The sequence below is a fragment of the Coccinella septempunctata genome, chromosome 2, assembly GCF_907165205.1.
Source record: "Coccinella septempunctata chromosome 2, icCocSept1.1, whole genome shotgun sequence".
Taxonomy (NCBI): Eukaryota; Metazoa; Arthropoda; class Insecta; order Coleoptera; family Coccinellidae; genus Coccinella; species Coccinella septempunctata.
This window is the reverse complement of record NC_058190.1, coordinates 32,132,876-32,147,767: the sequence shown is the minus strand read 5'-3', so window position 1 is coordinate 32,147,767 and position 14,892 is coordinate 32,132,876. Positions and strand designations below refer to the sequence as shown.

Below are 14,892 nucleotides of genomic sequence, written 5' to 3'. Positions count from 1 at the left end.
TTAAAAGAAGCTTCGTTGTTAGACTAAACTTTATGTCCTCTTGTAGTTTTGTCGTATCGCTGCCGATTTAGATTCTCTCGAAATCCTCAGAAAATCCAAATTGTCATAAAAAATCCAGTTAGTAAGCTGTGATGAATGAATTCATTGTTAGTTTTTATTCCAAATTTTAGATGAATCTCTTGTGATGTGATGATACTATGAAAAAAAAAATTGAAAAGAATTCAACACGAAACGTTTGAGACTGCATGTTTAAGGGCCTTTTTTTTCTTAAAATTACTCAAGGAATTATATTACTCTAGGGAATGAATATGTACAGGAATGAAAACTTAATACTTTTCTGTGCGGGCATATTTTATGTATATACAAAGTAGCTATTTAAAAAAAAAAATAGAGCCATTTATGGGCGAATTGGCCACATTCGTTGAAAACGCCGAGACAGGTTGATTTTTGTTTGGAGTGGCACACTTTTTAACTCATAATGCATTACTGAATTAGACAACCCTGAACGGGGAGTCTTTCACCCTAAAATTTTGAATTTTGATTTTGAATAGATGTGTATTGTATTGTATTGGTATCTCTTATGAAAGCTTATGACATCAGATTTCTATTTTTGTACCTTTCGCGGGAATCGAATTGAATTTGACTTATTCCATTTTCCTGATGTGGGGACTTTTTGATGACTGCTCCGTGAGCAAATATTTACTGATTCAAGTAAGTCAAAAAAAAAAGAAAAGAAATAATAAACAAAATTGAAAAATATGACATTTTCGAGAAGAGATTCAGGCAAGATCACTCAGCAGAAAATATTCTTGGGGGGGATATGATGAACAACCATTAATTATTATTAAAATTCATTTCAATTGTACGAAAAGTTGCAAATGATGAAAATTCGAATTAATGAGCTTTCAAATGATGTATCACATGGCCAATCCTTCCTATTAAAAATTTTAGAGGGTTAGCCACCCTGCCTAGTGGGTGGATATTTCACTTCTAGAAGTCAATTTCTAAGAAACATGCCTTATCACCAATCAGAAAATATTTTCATGTAATATGAATATCCATTGTCAAATTCAATCCAATTTCTGCAAAAAGTAAAAAAATAGAAAGCTGACTTCATAGTCCTTCATCTGAGATACCACAAAACCCATCTTCCCTTACCAAAATTTGAGTGTGTGATGAATTATGCCTCCAAACAAAAATCGACTTTTCTCGGCGTTTTCAAACGAAAGTAGCTACTTCGAATGGCTCTGTTTTGTTTTCAAATGGTTACTCTGTAGAGAAAAAAAATGCAAATGCAAATTAGAAGCAAACTGAGAAACAATTTGTAGAATTAAAAAGGCAATATTACGATTACTTACATAGTTTTCACTTATTTTCATTCGGAATCAGAGAACTGCAACTTTCACCTAAATTTCTTCTCCACGGAATGAAAGAAACTTTTTAGAATGTAATTGGTTTGCAAAGGTTTTGCGACCAATTTCAGATGATTATTATTGTGGATATTGAGCAACTGAACAGGTGAAAATGTAATTTTACTCACCCCAATGGGCTTAAAAAGACAATTAGGCGAATCTCCACTAGTCTGGTAGCAGAAATGGGCTTCCAGAGAGAAGAGAAACAGGGGACTAACCTTCCTTCCGTACAAGTTTCGTGGCACCTAGCTGATCGAGAAGACACAAGGCACTTCACTCAAGTTGCTCAATGTCGGTCTTGTCGACTCAATATAGATGATTCCAAAATAATATAGATGCAAGTGTGCGATAACTGCGACCATAGAAGAAGAGTTCCTTTTCCTGCCCGCAAGGTGTCTCTAGCCTCTAGGACATAAAACGCCTAATAAACCCGAGTCAGGCTAACATTCACTATCGGACAGAATGCTTTGCTTATCAAAAATTCAGAAGAGCTAATAACATTTATCCTTAGCGATGCAAATAAACGCTTTACAGTGATTCTGTTAGGTGATAAGTTTATTGAAGGTGCAGAACTTGATTCTTGCTCCAAAATTGAAAATGGTGATAACCCCGTTAAGAAAAGATAGTTTTGCATAAACTTGTCTTTTAAGAGCAGAACAAAATTTTCTATATGAATTTCAATCGCAGACAGATACATTAATTATATTCTTATACAAGTAATAATTAATCGAGAACAGCCAAAACCAATGTTTATGGAGTTAACCTAACTCTTTGACTGAAACAAAAAGCAAATCGCTAGGGATCTGGAAATGTAGCGTAATGTTGAAAACATTACAACAATTGTAAGAGTTTGCTTCGTTTTTGTTCGAATTCCAAGGTCGTTACAGTTGGCATGACCGATCCGCCGTTCTTGACGTCATTTTATACTACATAAAAACTACTTTATATGAATGTTTGTTCATATATGCATACTGAAACTTTTCAGGGACCCTAGAGTCCTGTTGAGTACTGAATTACTCACCACATTTAAACTATTCTAGTTTTATATGTGCAGATACGTGAATTACAGTGCAAAACTATACAAATCCGACTTTTCTGCGCTTCTTATCATTACATGTAATGGAAGCGTCTACAGTCTCTCGATTTAGATAATGATTTAAAGCATTTTAGGATGAACGCTTCATTTCTCTTTGCTCTGGTATCGAGTGGGGATAATTCAATCTTGGTTTCTTGACTGCTGGTGGCGCTCGACTATTTTGATTCTAGGTAGAACTTTCCAGCATTTAATATAGTCAGGAAATCCCGTAACTGGTCCCATTGACGTGAGAGTTGTGATGCTCTGACGAGATCAAACAAGATGGAAACCATCAATTCTGCATCTACTCATCCTCGATGACTTTCGGCATCCTCATAGTGATGGTGGATAACTATAGTTGGATTCATATCGTAACATATCATTTACAACTTACATAATATTTTGTCTGGAGATCAGTTTTTTCGTTTTTCATCTTACTCCTGAAAATAAGAATAGAACACTGAATGCTCTCTGATTTGGAGTAAAGGAAAATACTGTGATTGGTAAAAAACCCTCCGCAATCTAAGTATCATGTTCAATGAATATGTAGCATACAGAAAGTGGACTAGTTCTCCAAAAACATCGAAAATCCAGGTGGGATCTTTAATCTTTAGAATCCCATTTAATAATATAGAGTAGAGACCCTCGTTTTCTTTCGACAATTAACCTGAAGGGACTGTAGGGTTTTTCAAAGGCATATCTGATACCCGTTTGCTCCCTTTTAGGCATGAAGGTACATCTCTGTTCCCAGCTTCTTATGATTTTCTTTGTTATTCAATTTGTCATCTGGTACTCTCTATACAGGGTGTCTGTAAACAAATGCGAAAAACATTTGACCTGTAAAAAAATTAAAAACTGTCAACACGCCATCACCATCCAAAGGCTGTTTCTTTGAAGGGAGGTCGATTTCGAAAAAAATTTATAGGGACTACCCCTGCTTATTTTCATCGAGGGATCATCTCCCTAAGTCCTTCGCATTTGTTTACAGACACCCTGTATTTTGCCCGAAAACTACGAACCAGCTGAATGAAATCAATCTAGAACTGCTGAGTGTGAAGTCGAAACTTCGAATTCCATCTTCAAACTCGTTCTCGCGTATCAATAGCTATCATTAAGTATATGATATTCCATTATGAAATTGTAGAAGAAAAATTACGATAAAAAATATAATCTTAAAGATGTATCCTAAACAAGGTGTTTTGACTCTGTATGTTCGGACAAAACTTAAGCACACGAAACGACTGTTGATAGATCTCAACATTCAAGAATGTTTGATATACACTCACTTTCAAAAGTTTTGCACCCCCCCTGTAGTGGAGATAAAATAATCAAGATTCACAACAAATTGTTACTGACAACAACAGAAACTTGTTGACCACCAAATAAAACGATAACATTACGAAACAAAAAATGTTCTTGTGTTTAAATATCGATTTTGTCAAATGTGTGCCTTTCTGCGGATCAGTAGTTTTTCGTTTTGAGTACCGGTTAGTTCAAAAACTGTGTAATATGCCCAGAAACGAGTTGTCTGAGTTTGACAGAACTAGAATTATTGCTCTCTGGCAAGAAGGGCTCTCACGCCATCAGATAGCCAATAGACTGAACATTATTCGAATCACGGTTAGCAAAACGATTAGGCGCTATGAGGAAACTGGTGGAGTGCATAGAAGACCTCGAAATGGTCGTCCTCGTGTTACCACGATTCGGGAAGATCGGTATATTGCCCAATCAGCCCGTAGAAATAGGTCAGTGACGGTACCAACACTCAGGTCGGAATTCCAAAGAGCCCACAACCGTGTAATTTCATGTGCTACAATTCGTAGAAGAATTTTAACATCAGGATTGCGGTCCAAAAGGCCTCTAAGAGTTCGTTTATTAACTGTTCGTCACCGAACCGCTCGTCTGCAGTGGTCGCGAAACTGGCATTTAGAAGAATGGAGGAATGTGCTATTTACAGATGAGTCACGGTTTGGGTTAGTAAGTGATGACTACCGCTTAAGAGTTTGGAGGGAACCAGGATGTCGAAATAGACCTGAGAGAGCTATTCAAGTTGCTCCTTTTCGCGGAGGCACTGAAATGTTTTGGGGAGGCAAAATGTTTGGAAGAAGAACGCCACTAATTCACATATCCGGGACGATGACTGGTGCATATTGCCTCGAAAATATCATAAATCCTGTAATTATACCCATGGGTAATGAATTAGAGGCTCAATTTATCTTTATGGACGATAATGCCAGGCCACATCGCACTAGAGGTGTTCAAGAAGCCCTGGAAAACCAAAACATTATCAGATTAGAATGGCCCGCGATGTCTCCTGACATAAATCCTATAGTGCATATATGGGATCATGTCTCCAGAGCCGTTTTCCGTCGAAATAATCCACCACGAAATTCACAAGAACTTATTGTAGCTGTTACCGAGGAATGGATGAATATTCCGCAGGAAATAATCAATAATTTAATTTTTGGAATGCCTAGACGAGTGAATGCATTGCTAAGCAGCAGAGGCTCGAATACTGCATATTAGTTTGCTCTTTTATTAATTAACTTTTAATTTTCCGTTCAAATTTAATTTTTGTTTTTGCAATTTTTGATTCCTAATTTGTATTTGTTGTTTCAACTTCATAATTCTATGAAATGAAATTGATTTCATTTTATTTCTGTAAAAGCCTTTCATTATCCTTGAACCCGAGGGTATAATTTTTTTTCAAAGTTTGAGATACCTAGCCTTAATAATTAGGGGGTGCAGGACTTTTGAAAGTGAGTGTACATTTGACATGTATACCATTGATCATATTTGATTTCTAATTCCTAAGAGTGTTATAGGTGAAGTAAAAAATTTTTTCTTCCATGTTATATTTCCGTTCGATAAATTCACAATTTATGTGCTAATCAAGAAAGATATCTTTCAGAGGAACTTTCTGGAACAACCTATTCGTCAATGCCATCAAGTACTGCGAAGCAACTACCAAATAGTCCTTTATTACGTCATCGAATAATTGTTTCCAATTGTCGTTCAACACCCTATTAATGTTGTCGCCCAGGAGCTTGTTGCCGTCAAAAAGATTGTCAAATTGGTAGTAAGCACGTTCTGGTTCAGCGTCCATCGTGAATTTTGTGACTTTGAGGTAAGTATCCCCGTTTTTGCTGTATTTCTCAACGTCCATGTCGATTTTCATCTTCATTTTTTCTGGAAAGCAGGAAAAATACGTTACGAATTTTAAACGTCGGCTCATAAGATTTATAAGTTTTTCTTTAAGTTGTCTTATTAACTCTCAATTGGATCAATTGGATATTCTCTAAAATAATTTTTTTTTACCCCACCAGAGCTCATTTCGTCCTCGACTCAACGATGAAAAAAATACGCGGTTTTGCATGAATAAATATTGTTTGAAATGAGAGAAACAAAAAATTGATTGGGAAGTTAAATCATTTCTTCCCCATGATGTACTCCGTAGTAATTCTCTTGTAAGGGTTGAATAGTTGAGAGGTGAAGTTCAGCCGGAAATCAACACAACACTACTTTGAACCCATTTCTGAATTTCCACCGAGTACACTCTCTTTTATTTATTTGCTTATAGGTAGTTCACATCAGATTTTTCGACCTACCAGATACTGCTATGAGAATTTTTTGTAGTCATGAACTACATACATTAATTCAAGAAAATCATAGACCTACCATATTTCGCCGAAAATGGTCCTTCACCATAAACTTCTAGGAGTAGAAGTCTGCCTTTTATATTATACGAACCCTTAAATTCATTATGAGGACAAATAGCTCCAATTGAAATTTTTCCCTTATCAAGATCCACACTAGAAAAAATAGATATCAATATTATTGAGGTTGGAATCTCCTCATAGGCGGAACAAACCTCAAGCTAGTAAGTTTCGTTGCCTTCAAACCCAAGAATTCTATATTTTTATAATTCTGAGTCAACTGTACAGCTGCGCCTGCACTAACAGAGAAGTTGGGTATCCTGATAGGATCCAAACCAGGAACTCCAAGTTCTTTGATTCCTACAAGAAAAACCATTTGCATATGAATTGATTGATATATGTTGCATGTTTTATTTTGCGAATCTGGGCTGAATTCAGGATCGAATTTTCTTGAAAGGTTGCTTACCGTTGGCAAGTTTAGGCAAAGAATCTTCAATGGCCACCTTCAAACAAGCTGTATCTTTCGAGCTACATTTCTTGATATCTGGAGCTGAAGAAGCAGAAAGCTCTATATCACATAAAATGTTGAGCAATTGTGGGAATTCAACTATGTACATTGGAACTTCAGGAATTCAGGGACAATAATATCTAGACTAAAATAGCGGATATTCGCTTTGGAAAAGCACCATTTGATGAAAATAATTAGCCAGTATTTATTTATATTTTTATGTTTTTGTCACTTTGGTTCTTCAAATGGCATGCTAACTAATTTATAACAGTTTTAATTTCCATCAAATTTCAATGTGATTCATTGATATTGCGAAGTGTTCAAAAGTTATAAGTGCTTACCTCTTATTCGATATGATTAGAAATATGGCCATAGCTTCTTGTCCTTCAACGTTTGGAGATTATTTTCTTGGTAGAGGGGTTTGGAACCTCACTGTAGTTTTATACTTGCTTGCTTGAAATTTATGCTGATTTTAGTATCTAGGATGAAGGGGTATCGAAATCCTGCTATAGAAACATAGTGTATTGGAATTTGAAAGGAATGTGAGTTTAGTTAAGACCCATGATGTTTGAAACTCACAATTGAGTCCGGTAGGTTGTGGTGCAGTCAAGTTATTGGATTGTTTTAAAGGTCCCAGACGATCTTGATGAAATTTTGTATATACATGATACTCACACTCGAGACAGGCGGGTAAAAATGTCACAAATCAATAGACAGGACTCTCTCAACTTAGGAATATTGTGTGTGGTGTTTCCCTTAACTCTGCAAGGTTACTACAGGTCAACAGAATATGTTTAAGTATTTAATCAGTGCTCCTTTCCCCGAGGTACAAGTAATTGATCAGGTGACCAGTCATTGCATCAGTGACCAGACTCAGCTGTTTCTTCTCAAAGCCCAGGAATTTTTTGACCTCAAGGTTAGAGGGTCTCTCAATGAGGAGCATCGACAGCGCGAGACCAATTCCCGTGTTCCAACCGGAGAAAATTTTTCTGTCTAGCCGTATAATATAAGAAGTTCCTGACCGATCTACGACAGATGGGAGGCGCCAGTTCAGACCACCAGAGGACAGTATGTCTGCCTTCTCGTTTCCAGGAACCCATTTGCTCACTAATTATGAAGGTACCCTTTCCCCAGAAAGAGATATCAGTGTTCTCTCACTGTCACAGCATATATCGAAAATACCTTTTGCGGATATTCTCCAATGTGCAGATAAGAACAGCATACAGATCCATCTGCAGTAGGAAACAGACCTTAAGGGAAATGACCTGGTTGAGACTAGGTCCCACAATCCTTACTCCAGTTTCTGTAGACAGCACAGTACCATCGGTGATGGCAAGTGGGATATCCGGCACAAGAAACCTGTTTGGTGTACACCATTACGAACTATTATCTTGTGGGATCGGTCAAAGCAGAAGCTGGTGCTCCAGCGGGCTTATCTATAGAGAAGTGATGCATTAGCATACTCCACCATCTTGAGATCCCCCCAAACATTCCACCTTCAGGGGACAACGACTTTTCATATCCTGCCTTCAAATACCCGCCACTCTAATTCTATTAACTTTACAGGAAAGAGTTTTAAACAAAACTTTCCTCTTTTTAAGTAGAGCATGTCCTTAAATTATTTAGAACTATACAAAGTCTTTCGTTTCTTCTGCACAGCTATCAACTTCGTCATTTTAAATAGAACACCCTATATTTTTTTTCACTTTTTTTCATTTTTGCATTCCTTGTTAAATTCAAATATATTTAAGTTTGATAACACAACTATGTCTGAATTCTCAACGGTTTTCGAGAAATTTGACTTTTTATTAATATTTTGACAGTTTGAGGTACTTACATAAAGAACTATAGCAGCGCGCCTATTCTATGTAATTATTGATTCAAATTTGGACTGTGTCTAGTCAATAACGTCCGGTTTCATAATCAAATTTAAAGTCACTTTAAGCTTAAAGCTTCTTTTAATGTCATTTTTAGTAGGTTTAAAGGAAGCTTTAAAATTAAAGCGACTTTAGGTTTGATTATGAAACCGGCCGTAAATGATACACCGAAAATTCCGTTTCCAAATTACCATATTATTTACAGGGTCCACGAAAACATAGATTCATTATCAGAACAGAAATTCATCAAAATCTTCATTTTTTTAAATGGCAACCCATTTTTTTTTCTGTTCATTATTCAACACAACTTTAAAAAAAATGTTTAAATAATGAACAGAAAAAAGTGGATTGCCATTTAAAAAAATTAAGATTTTGATGAATTTCTGTTCTGATAATGAATCTACGTTTTCGTGGACCCTGTAAATAATATGGTAATTTGGAAACGAAATTTTCGGTGTATCATTTACGGCCGGTTTCATAATCAAACCTAAAGTCGCTTTAATTTTAAAGCTTCCTTTAACCCTACTAAAAATGACATTAAAAGAAGCTTTAAGGTTTTACGTTTTCGTGGACCCTGTATATAATATGGTAATTGGAAAAAAAATTTTTAGTGTATCATTTATTGAATAGATACAGTACAAATTTGAATCACTGACATACAATAGGAATATATGGGTTATTGTTCCATTTGAAATAACGAAATTGATAGCTGTGCAGAAGAAAAGAAAAAATTTTGTTTAGTTCTAAATAATTTTAGGAGATGCTCTACTTAAAAAGAGAAAAGTTTTTTTTGAAACTCTTTTTTGTAAAGTCAATAGAATTAGTATGTATATTGCTACAATTTTCATAGTGATAGGTATATACCAAAATTACTCTGAACTTTAGGAATAGGTAACTGAAAATTATTCAATATTCCTAATATTACCTCTGACGTGGCAATTTCTACTTTTGAACCGACTCAGTACGTAATTCAGGCTATTGCTCAAAAATGTGTATTTGGGGTAGCATCCGTAAAGCAACTAATGTAGATCGTCTTGATCTCGAATCGTATGTCCTACTTTCCCTTAACGACAGATCTTCATTCTTTAGTATGGTCATTGTTCTTCGCATAAATATGAAGACATTCCACTCGTTATATGGAACAGGGGAGTTGTATTTCCATAAAAATATTATGACTTTCCATCTGAAGTAGGTATTTTATTGAAATTCAATTCGACATTTGGTGTATTTTGTGAAATACCCATTGAATTTTGTGTCAGAATCATAATTAAAAAACGTACAAAATGGCGTAGCTATGAGCATCATCTTTAGAATCATCCTTGAAGGAGAATCAGCTCAAACAATAAAAGATTCGGAATATTAGTTCAGTCATATGATCAAAGTCACATTGAAATTCGATGGTTGTATTTCATAAATGCGATTTTTAGTTAATTGATCAGCTCTCCAAGTGACAGAAATATGAAAATATCTAAAGGTACGATTCCACCAAAACCGGGCGCGTCACAATTGTTCACGAACATTTTGTGCAGCACTCCAGAACGAACAAGCTTTTAACACATTTAGCGTCCGTTTCCACCGGATTAGCTGTGCGTTACTTTTTCATGTGGGCGAGTCCACTGCAATGAACTTTTGTGCAGCACAAAGCACAATGTGCGCAACAGTGCCGCACAGTGCAGCACTCCGGTGGAATCGTACCTTTAGATTTCTTCGGCGTCCCGAATAGCACAATGTAAATGAATGAGTTCTCCGTACAAATATGAGAGAGTTCGAGAAAGAATGAGCCTGTATAAACAATTTATGCTGCTTCAATTAAACTCACGTAATTGGTTTGAAGAAAATACTTCCAAGACAGAAAGACTAAAAATACATAATTTCACCCACATGATCTTATCCCTCTACTAAATTTAACTATGGAATAAACAGGAAATATAAATGCCACAGATGATGTTACGAATATCGGTAAATTGCATGTAATAGAGAGGGGATAAAATGCATCGAAAAAACAAACCTCTCATTTAGGTATATAAATTTTATCCTCTTCATTAACGAAGATTTTTTTTCGAATTAACGTTTATTTGATCAAAAGTTCGACAGTAATATTACACTTAGGACGGGTTTCCAGCCATTATTCGAGAGAAAAAACACTGATTACGGAAATTGAAATGGAAAATTGTTGTTTGGTACTTGCATGATAATCAATAACATGATATTGGGTGTGAATAATAAATAGGTAATGACATTACCTCAGTTCAGATTTTCATTACTCATGAAACTCCACTTAATTATTTTTGTAAGTCAGTATTCTGCTTCAGTATGGTTGTGTTATCGGTAAATCCAAAACGTATATATGATACAATGAATTCACAGAAAACCGCTTGTGTTTATGTTATTATGGCAACCAACAACAACAAATTCGGGAGTAAAACTGTATCGGAGAGAAGTTCAATAAACGTACTCCTATGTGTTTGAATGAAAGAAATTAAAGACATCGATCTTCAGTATAATAAATTAGCGAATCTCATTCGTACACTATGCAGTAATATGTATTTTTAGATAGTTCTTGGAAAACGTTGAATTCAACCGACATCTATGATGAATATAGGTATGCGTTTTCACTATTGTGAAAAATCAAATTATTCACTGCAATTTGTATTTTTAATATGGAGGATTATCGCACTATGTTCCATCAGGTGAGTATGTTGGACATCGTTGTCCAAGCTTCGAGATTTGAAAAGCACTTGAGTGTGTGAGTTGTAGAAATTCTGAAACAAGTACAAAATACAATAACCAGTGCCCGTAAAAATTCATGTTAGACTTAGGTAAATTAACTTCTTTTTTGGACAACAAATTAACAACATAACTACTAAATACTTTTGAAATGTGTCATATATGAATAATATCCTCGAGCCTCTTTAACTATTTTCGCTGTTATTTCAGTATCGATATATTTTGGAGCGAAATTATAGGGTCTGATAGTAGGTACTCGATACGATCATCAAAATTAGTCGCAACACCCCTTATACCTATTCAAAATAAAGAGGTTGTGCTCGCCTCCGTTAGGGGGTTGAAGTCACGGGGATCAAAAATGAGGACAAGTTATTCCCCCTCGAACCAGAAATTGACGGGTCCGAACAATTTTCCACATTTTTATTTTGTCGGAAAACTGAGGTGTTAATTTTCGTTGGACCACTCTGTATCTTCTCACATCAACTGATCCCCGAATTTCAATGTTTGAAGTCTGCCAATCGATAGGTTTATTATTTGCATTTCAAACATTTGAAATGTCGTACTGAATTCGTACGGTCAGAGTCAACAAAGATTATTGGAATGCATCAAATGGCTACAATCATTGATGCGCATTATCAATATTGCTTTTTCATATTAGTTATTATGCAGTCAGCTCCTGCGAATTTAATTACGATTGAAATTACCTATTCAAGTTTTTTCACTTCGAGGTAACAATTGCTTTTGATTAAACATCCATCATCAAAAACATTTGACAATAATTAAAGGTTGCTAACTAACAACACTTTTAGTTCCAATAATTCTGACCTGTCAGATTAAGGTTCAGTATGCTAAAATTCATTTTTATGTTCTAGGGAATTGTCGTACCTTGTCTTAGTTTCAGTTGCGCGGGTGTGCTTGTGCGTTTGACAGATTGTAGTTCACGACTTAGGACAATGAAAATTTTCAGCAATTTTCAATAACTTGAGTTTGTATGTATAGAAAATGGCTGATGATGGGCATGACCCCAAGGGGAATAAACGAAAAATAAATAAGATTTTGTTCCAAAGAATAATTATTTGTTTCTTTGGGAATGTATTTTCTGTGTGTACTCCTTATTTGGAATAAATGAATAAATTGTAACGTGGTTTCCTCGGAGAAAACTTATCTCGAGCGCCAGCTATTCTTTTCACTAGGAAGAATAGCAAACCTACCAGAGTAACTGCTAGTCAGAGACAGAGTTCGCTGTTATCTAGGGTGGTAGCGATAACAAAGTAGTCAAAATTAAATTGTGAAACAGTTTATTCACACCTTCGGAAACTGATTATATAAACAACGGAAATATGTGTAGGTATGAAATATGAGCAAATCGATCAGCAAACATACATTCTGGAAATTCGATCGGATCACGAGCACTTTTTAAAGTTTATACCGGGTACAGTGAAAAATCAAAGGTTGTTCAATAAAATGCGCCAACCAGAACTGACGAAATGGATACTAAGGATGACCTCGCTAAGTGAAATGACTTGCTATACGGTATCGGGATATAATTAATTGTATTTCTCCAGAAATGAAAGAAACACAACCAGGGCGGATCTACTCGCTACTTCGCTACCCCAAGGGCTACGCTCCATGACTGATAGCGGAGTAAAGGTCTATTTTGAGCGCAACTACGGGATTTCACTGACGACGAGCGGTATCTCTTATTCTCTACCCCAAGGGCTTACGCACCATGACTGATAGAAAAGAAGAGATTTCTATTTCAACACTTATTATTACTTATGACGCGGGAACGCGAACAGGGGGGTTGACGGGACTTCCTCTTCACTACCTCAAGGGCTTACGCACCATGACTGATAACGAAGGGAAAAGTCAGACTAGCGAAACAGGGTAAAGTATGGCCAAAAGATAACAGAAAGCGATAAGTACAGCAGTGTCAAAGAAACAACCGGTGTAGGTCTAATAAAGAAACTGAACGGTATAGACGGGGACCTACCTCCTTTATTTCAGGCACTCGCGGAAAACGAAAAAAAAAATTAATTTCTAAGAGCACTATCTTCGTAACACAAAATTTATTCTAAATTCGCTGATCGGCTCGTCGGCACACAATCGCAGAGACAAGAGAGTAAAGAGCGTCAAGTGACAAAAGAGACAAAAGAGTAAAAAGAGAGCCCGGCGCGGGGGAAAATCCGCTTTTATAGGCAAATCCCCCCACACGTTAGAAAACTGAAAATTCCAGAATGCGACAAGAGTGAAAAACGTCGTCAGCTCCGGTTTATCGCATATCAACATCAGAAAAACGTCAAAATCTTCAACGGCATGCAAGAAAAAACAACGTTAAACACAGATAAACGGTTTTTTACATTTACTCTGCCTATCGCAATGAATGTACTGAATATTTGAGAATTAAATATTTTCAAAGGCGGAATGTGAAATGAAAGGAATGCACTAAAATGAACTCCAATTTTCTCAGAAAACCGGGATTCATTACAAAATAAATAAATTATTTTAAAGTTGCCATTCATTTTATTAGTTGCTTTTATTGAAATCATATTGTTGTTGCTGAACTCTTATTATTTTACGAAACTATAAAAAATCTTTTTTTCAATCATTTCAATTTAATAGATGTGGCATAGTTGAGCGAAGCCTGAAGAGGTGAGTAAACAATGAATATCTTCAAAGATATCTATCATGGTATTTTAGGGCTTATCGAAGCAAGTTTCAAGATTTGAAAAGCTCGTTTCATTTCATTCATGAAATATCGTATGTGAACTAATTGTAGCACTGTGTATTTATTATATTGATTGGCATACAGTGAATTTATAGCTGACATTTGACGGATTCGAAAAATTCAAATTTTTTTTAAACTGAAACTTCACTTCTGTCTAGTGTTCCTGATAAATGTCACTTACTCTTGTTGTACCTAGATTACAGCATTTGTCTAAAATTGAGAGGGCTCCAGACTTTTAGGTTTCTTTAGATTCAGATTTCAACCGATGTATAAAGTTCGAAAGATGCAGCAAGTTAGAAGGTGTCCAAGGCCATATAGGATCCCCTTCTAAAACATGTTGATGATGCTTCAGGAGGATGGATAAGACTTGCAATTTGGAAAATTATAAAATTGTAGAGAACTGAATAGCAAATTTGAAATTCTTTGCAAGCAATTCAAAAAAAATTCAGACTGCTATAGGTAAACTCAAATAAGCCTGAACACTTACTGCAATACAGTATAATATATACAGAATAATTCAAAGGTTGTATTTTTTAGGGATCAAGGATATAGTAGGTAGAGGCCTCACTTCAGATCCGATCAGGACAGCCAACCTGACAGTCAGAATTGCATACATAATGATAAAATAATAATAAGGAATCATTTTCTACAGGTAACAATTCAAATGAAAAAACTAGTAAAGTTCTACAATAATAAGGCACCAAATAGATAGTAGATGCTGATGAAATTAATGGGATGATTCGGTGTTCATAAGGCGAACATCAGAACATTTTATAATGTGAAAAAATCAAAACAAAGGGTAAACTAATTTCAGAATATACATTTATTTGGTGAGTTTGTTTAAAAACTACACAAATATACCACAAGGATGACTACCAAAGCTGCCACGCTCTTAATATAGTGGTGGGG

General features: G+C 35.7%; 1 protein-coding gene across 2 annotated transcripts; it reads right to left on the bottom strand.

Annotated features, from left to right (window-relative positions):
- Window positions 1–5,286: 5,286 nt before the first annotated feature.
- LOC123307541 (protein takeout-like) lies at window positions 5,287–10,472 on the bottom strand. Of its 2 annotated transcripts, none has more exons than XM_044889898.1 (5): window positions 10,348–10,434; window positions 6,610–6,711; window positions 6,359–6,503; window positions 6,166–6,299; window positions 5,287–5,676 (listed from the first exon to the last, which is right to left on the bottom strand). In XM_044889898.1, exons 1-5 carry the CDS (start codon window positions 10,409–10,411, stop codon window positions 5,375–5,377), a joined length of 747 nt encoding a protein of 248 aa, XP_044745833.1. In that variant the 5' UTR covers window positions 10,412–10,434; the 3' UTR covers window positions 5,287–5,374. The 2 variants fall into 2 exon arrangements, with proteins under 2 accessions (XP_044745833.1, XP_044745834.1); XM_044889899.1 differs by having other exon boundaries at window positions 5,290–5,676; window positions 6,610–6,693; window positions 10,348–10,472.
- Window positions 10,473–14,892: the final 4,420 nt, after the last annotated feature.

What these genes read in the sequence shown, in the direction of transcription:
- LOC123307541 (XM_044889898.1), bottom strand. Translation starts at nt 10,411, where the DNA reads ATGTGGGTGAAATTATGTATTTTTAGTCTTTCTGTCTTGGAAGTATTT. An exon ending in TTTGCCTAAACTTGCCAACG is followed by an intron (nt 6,504 to 6,609) that starts GTAAGCAACCTT and finishes TTTTTCTTGTAG; the next exon opens with GAATCAAAGAACTTGGAGTT. An exon ending in ACGAAACTTACTAGCTTGAG is followed by an intron (nt 6,300 to 6,358) that starts GTTTGTTCCGCC and finishes TATTTTTTCTAG; the next exon opens with TGTGGATCTTGATAAGGGAA.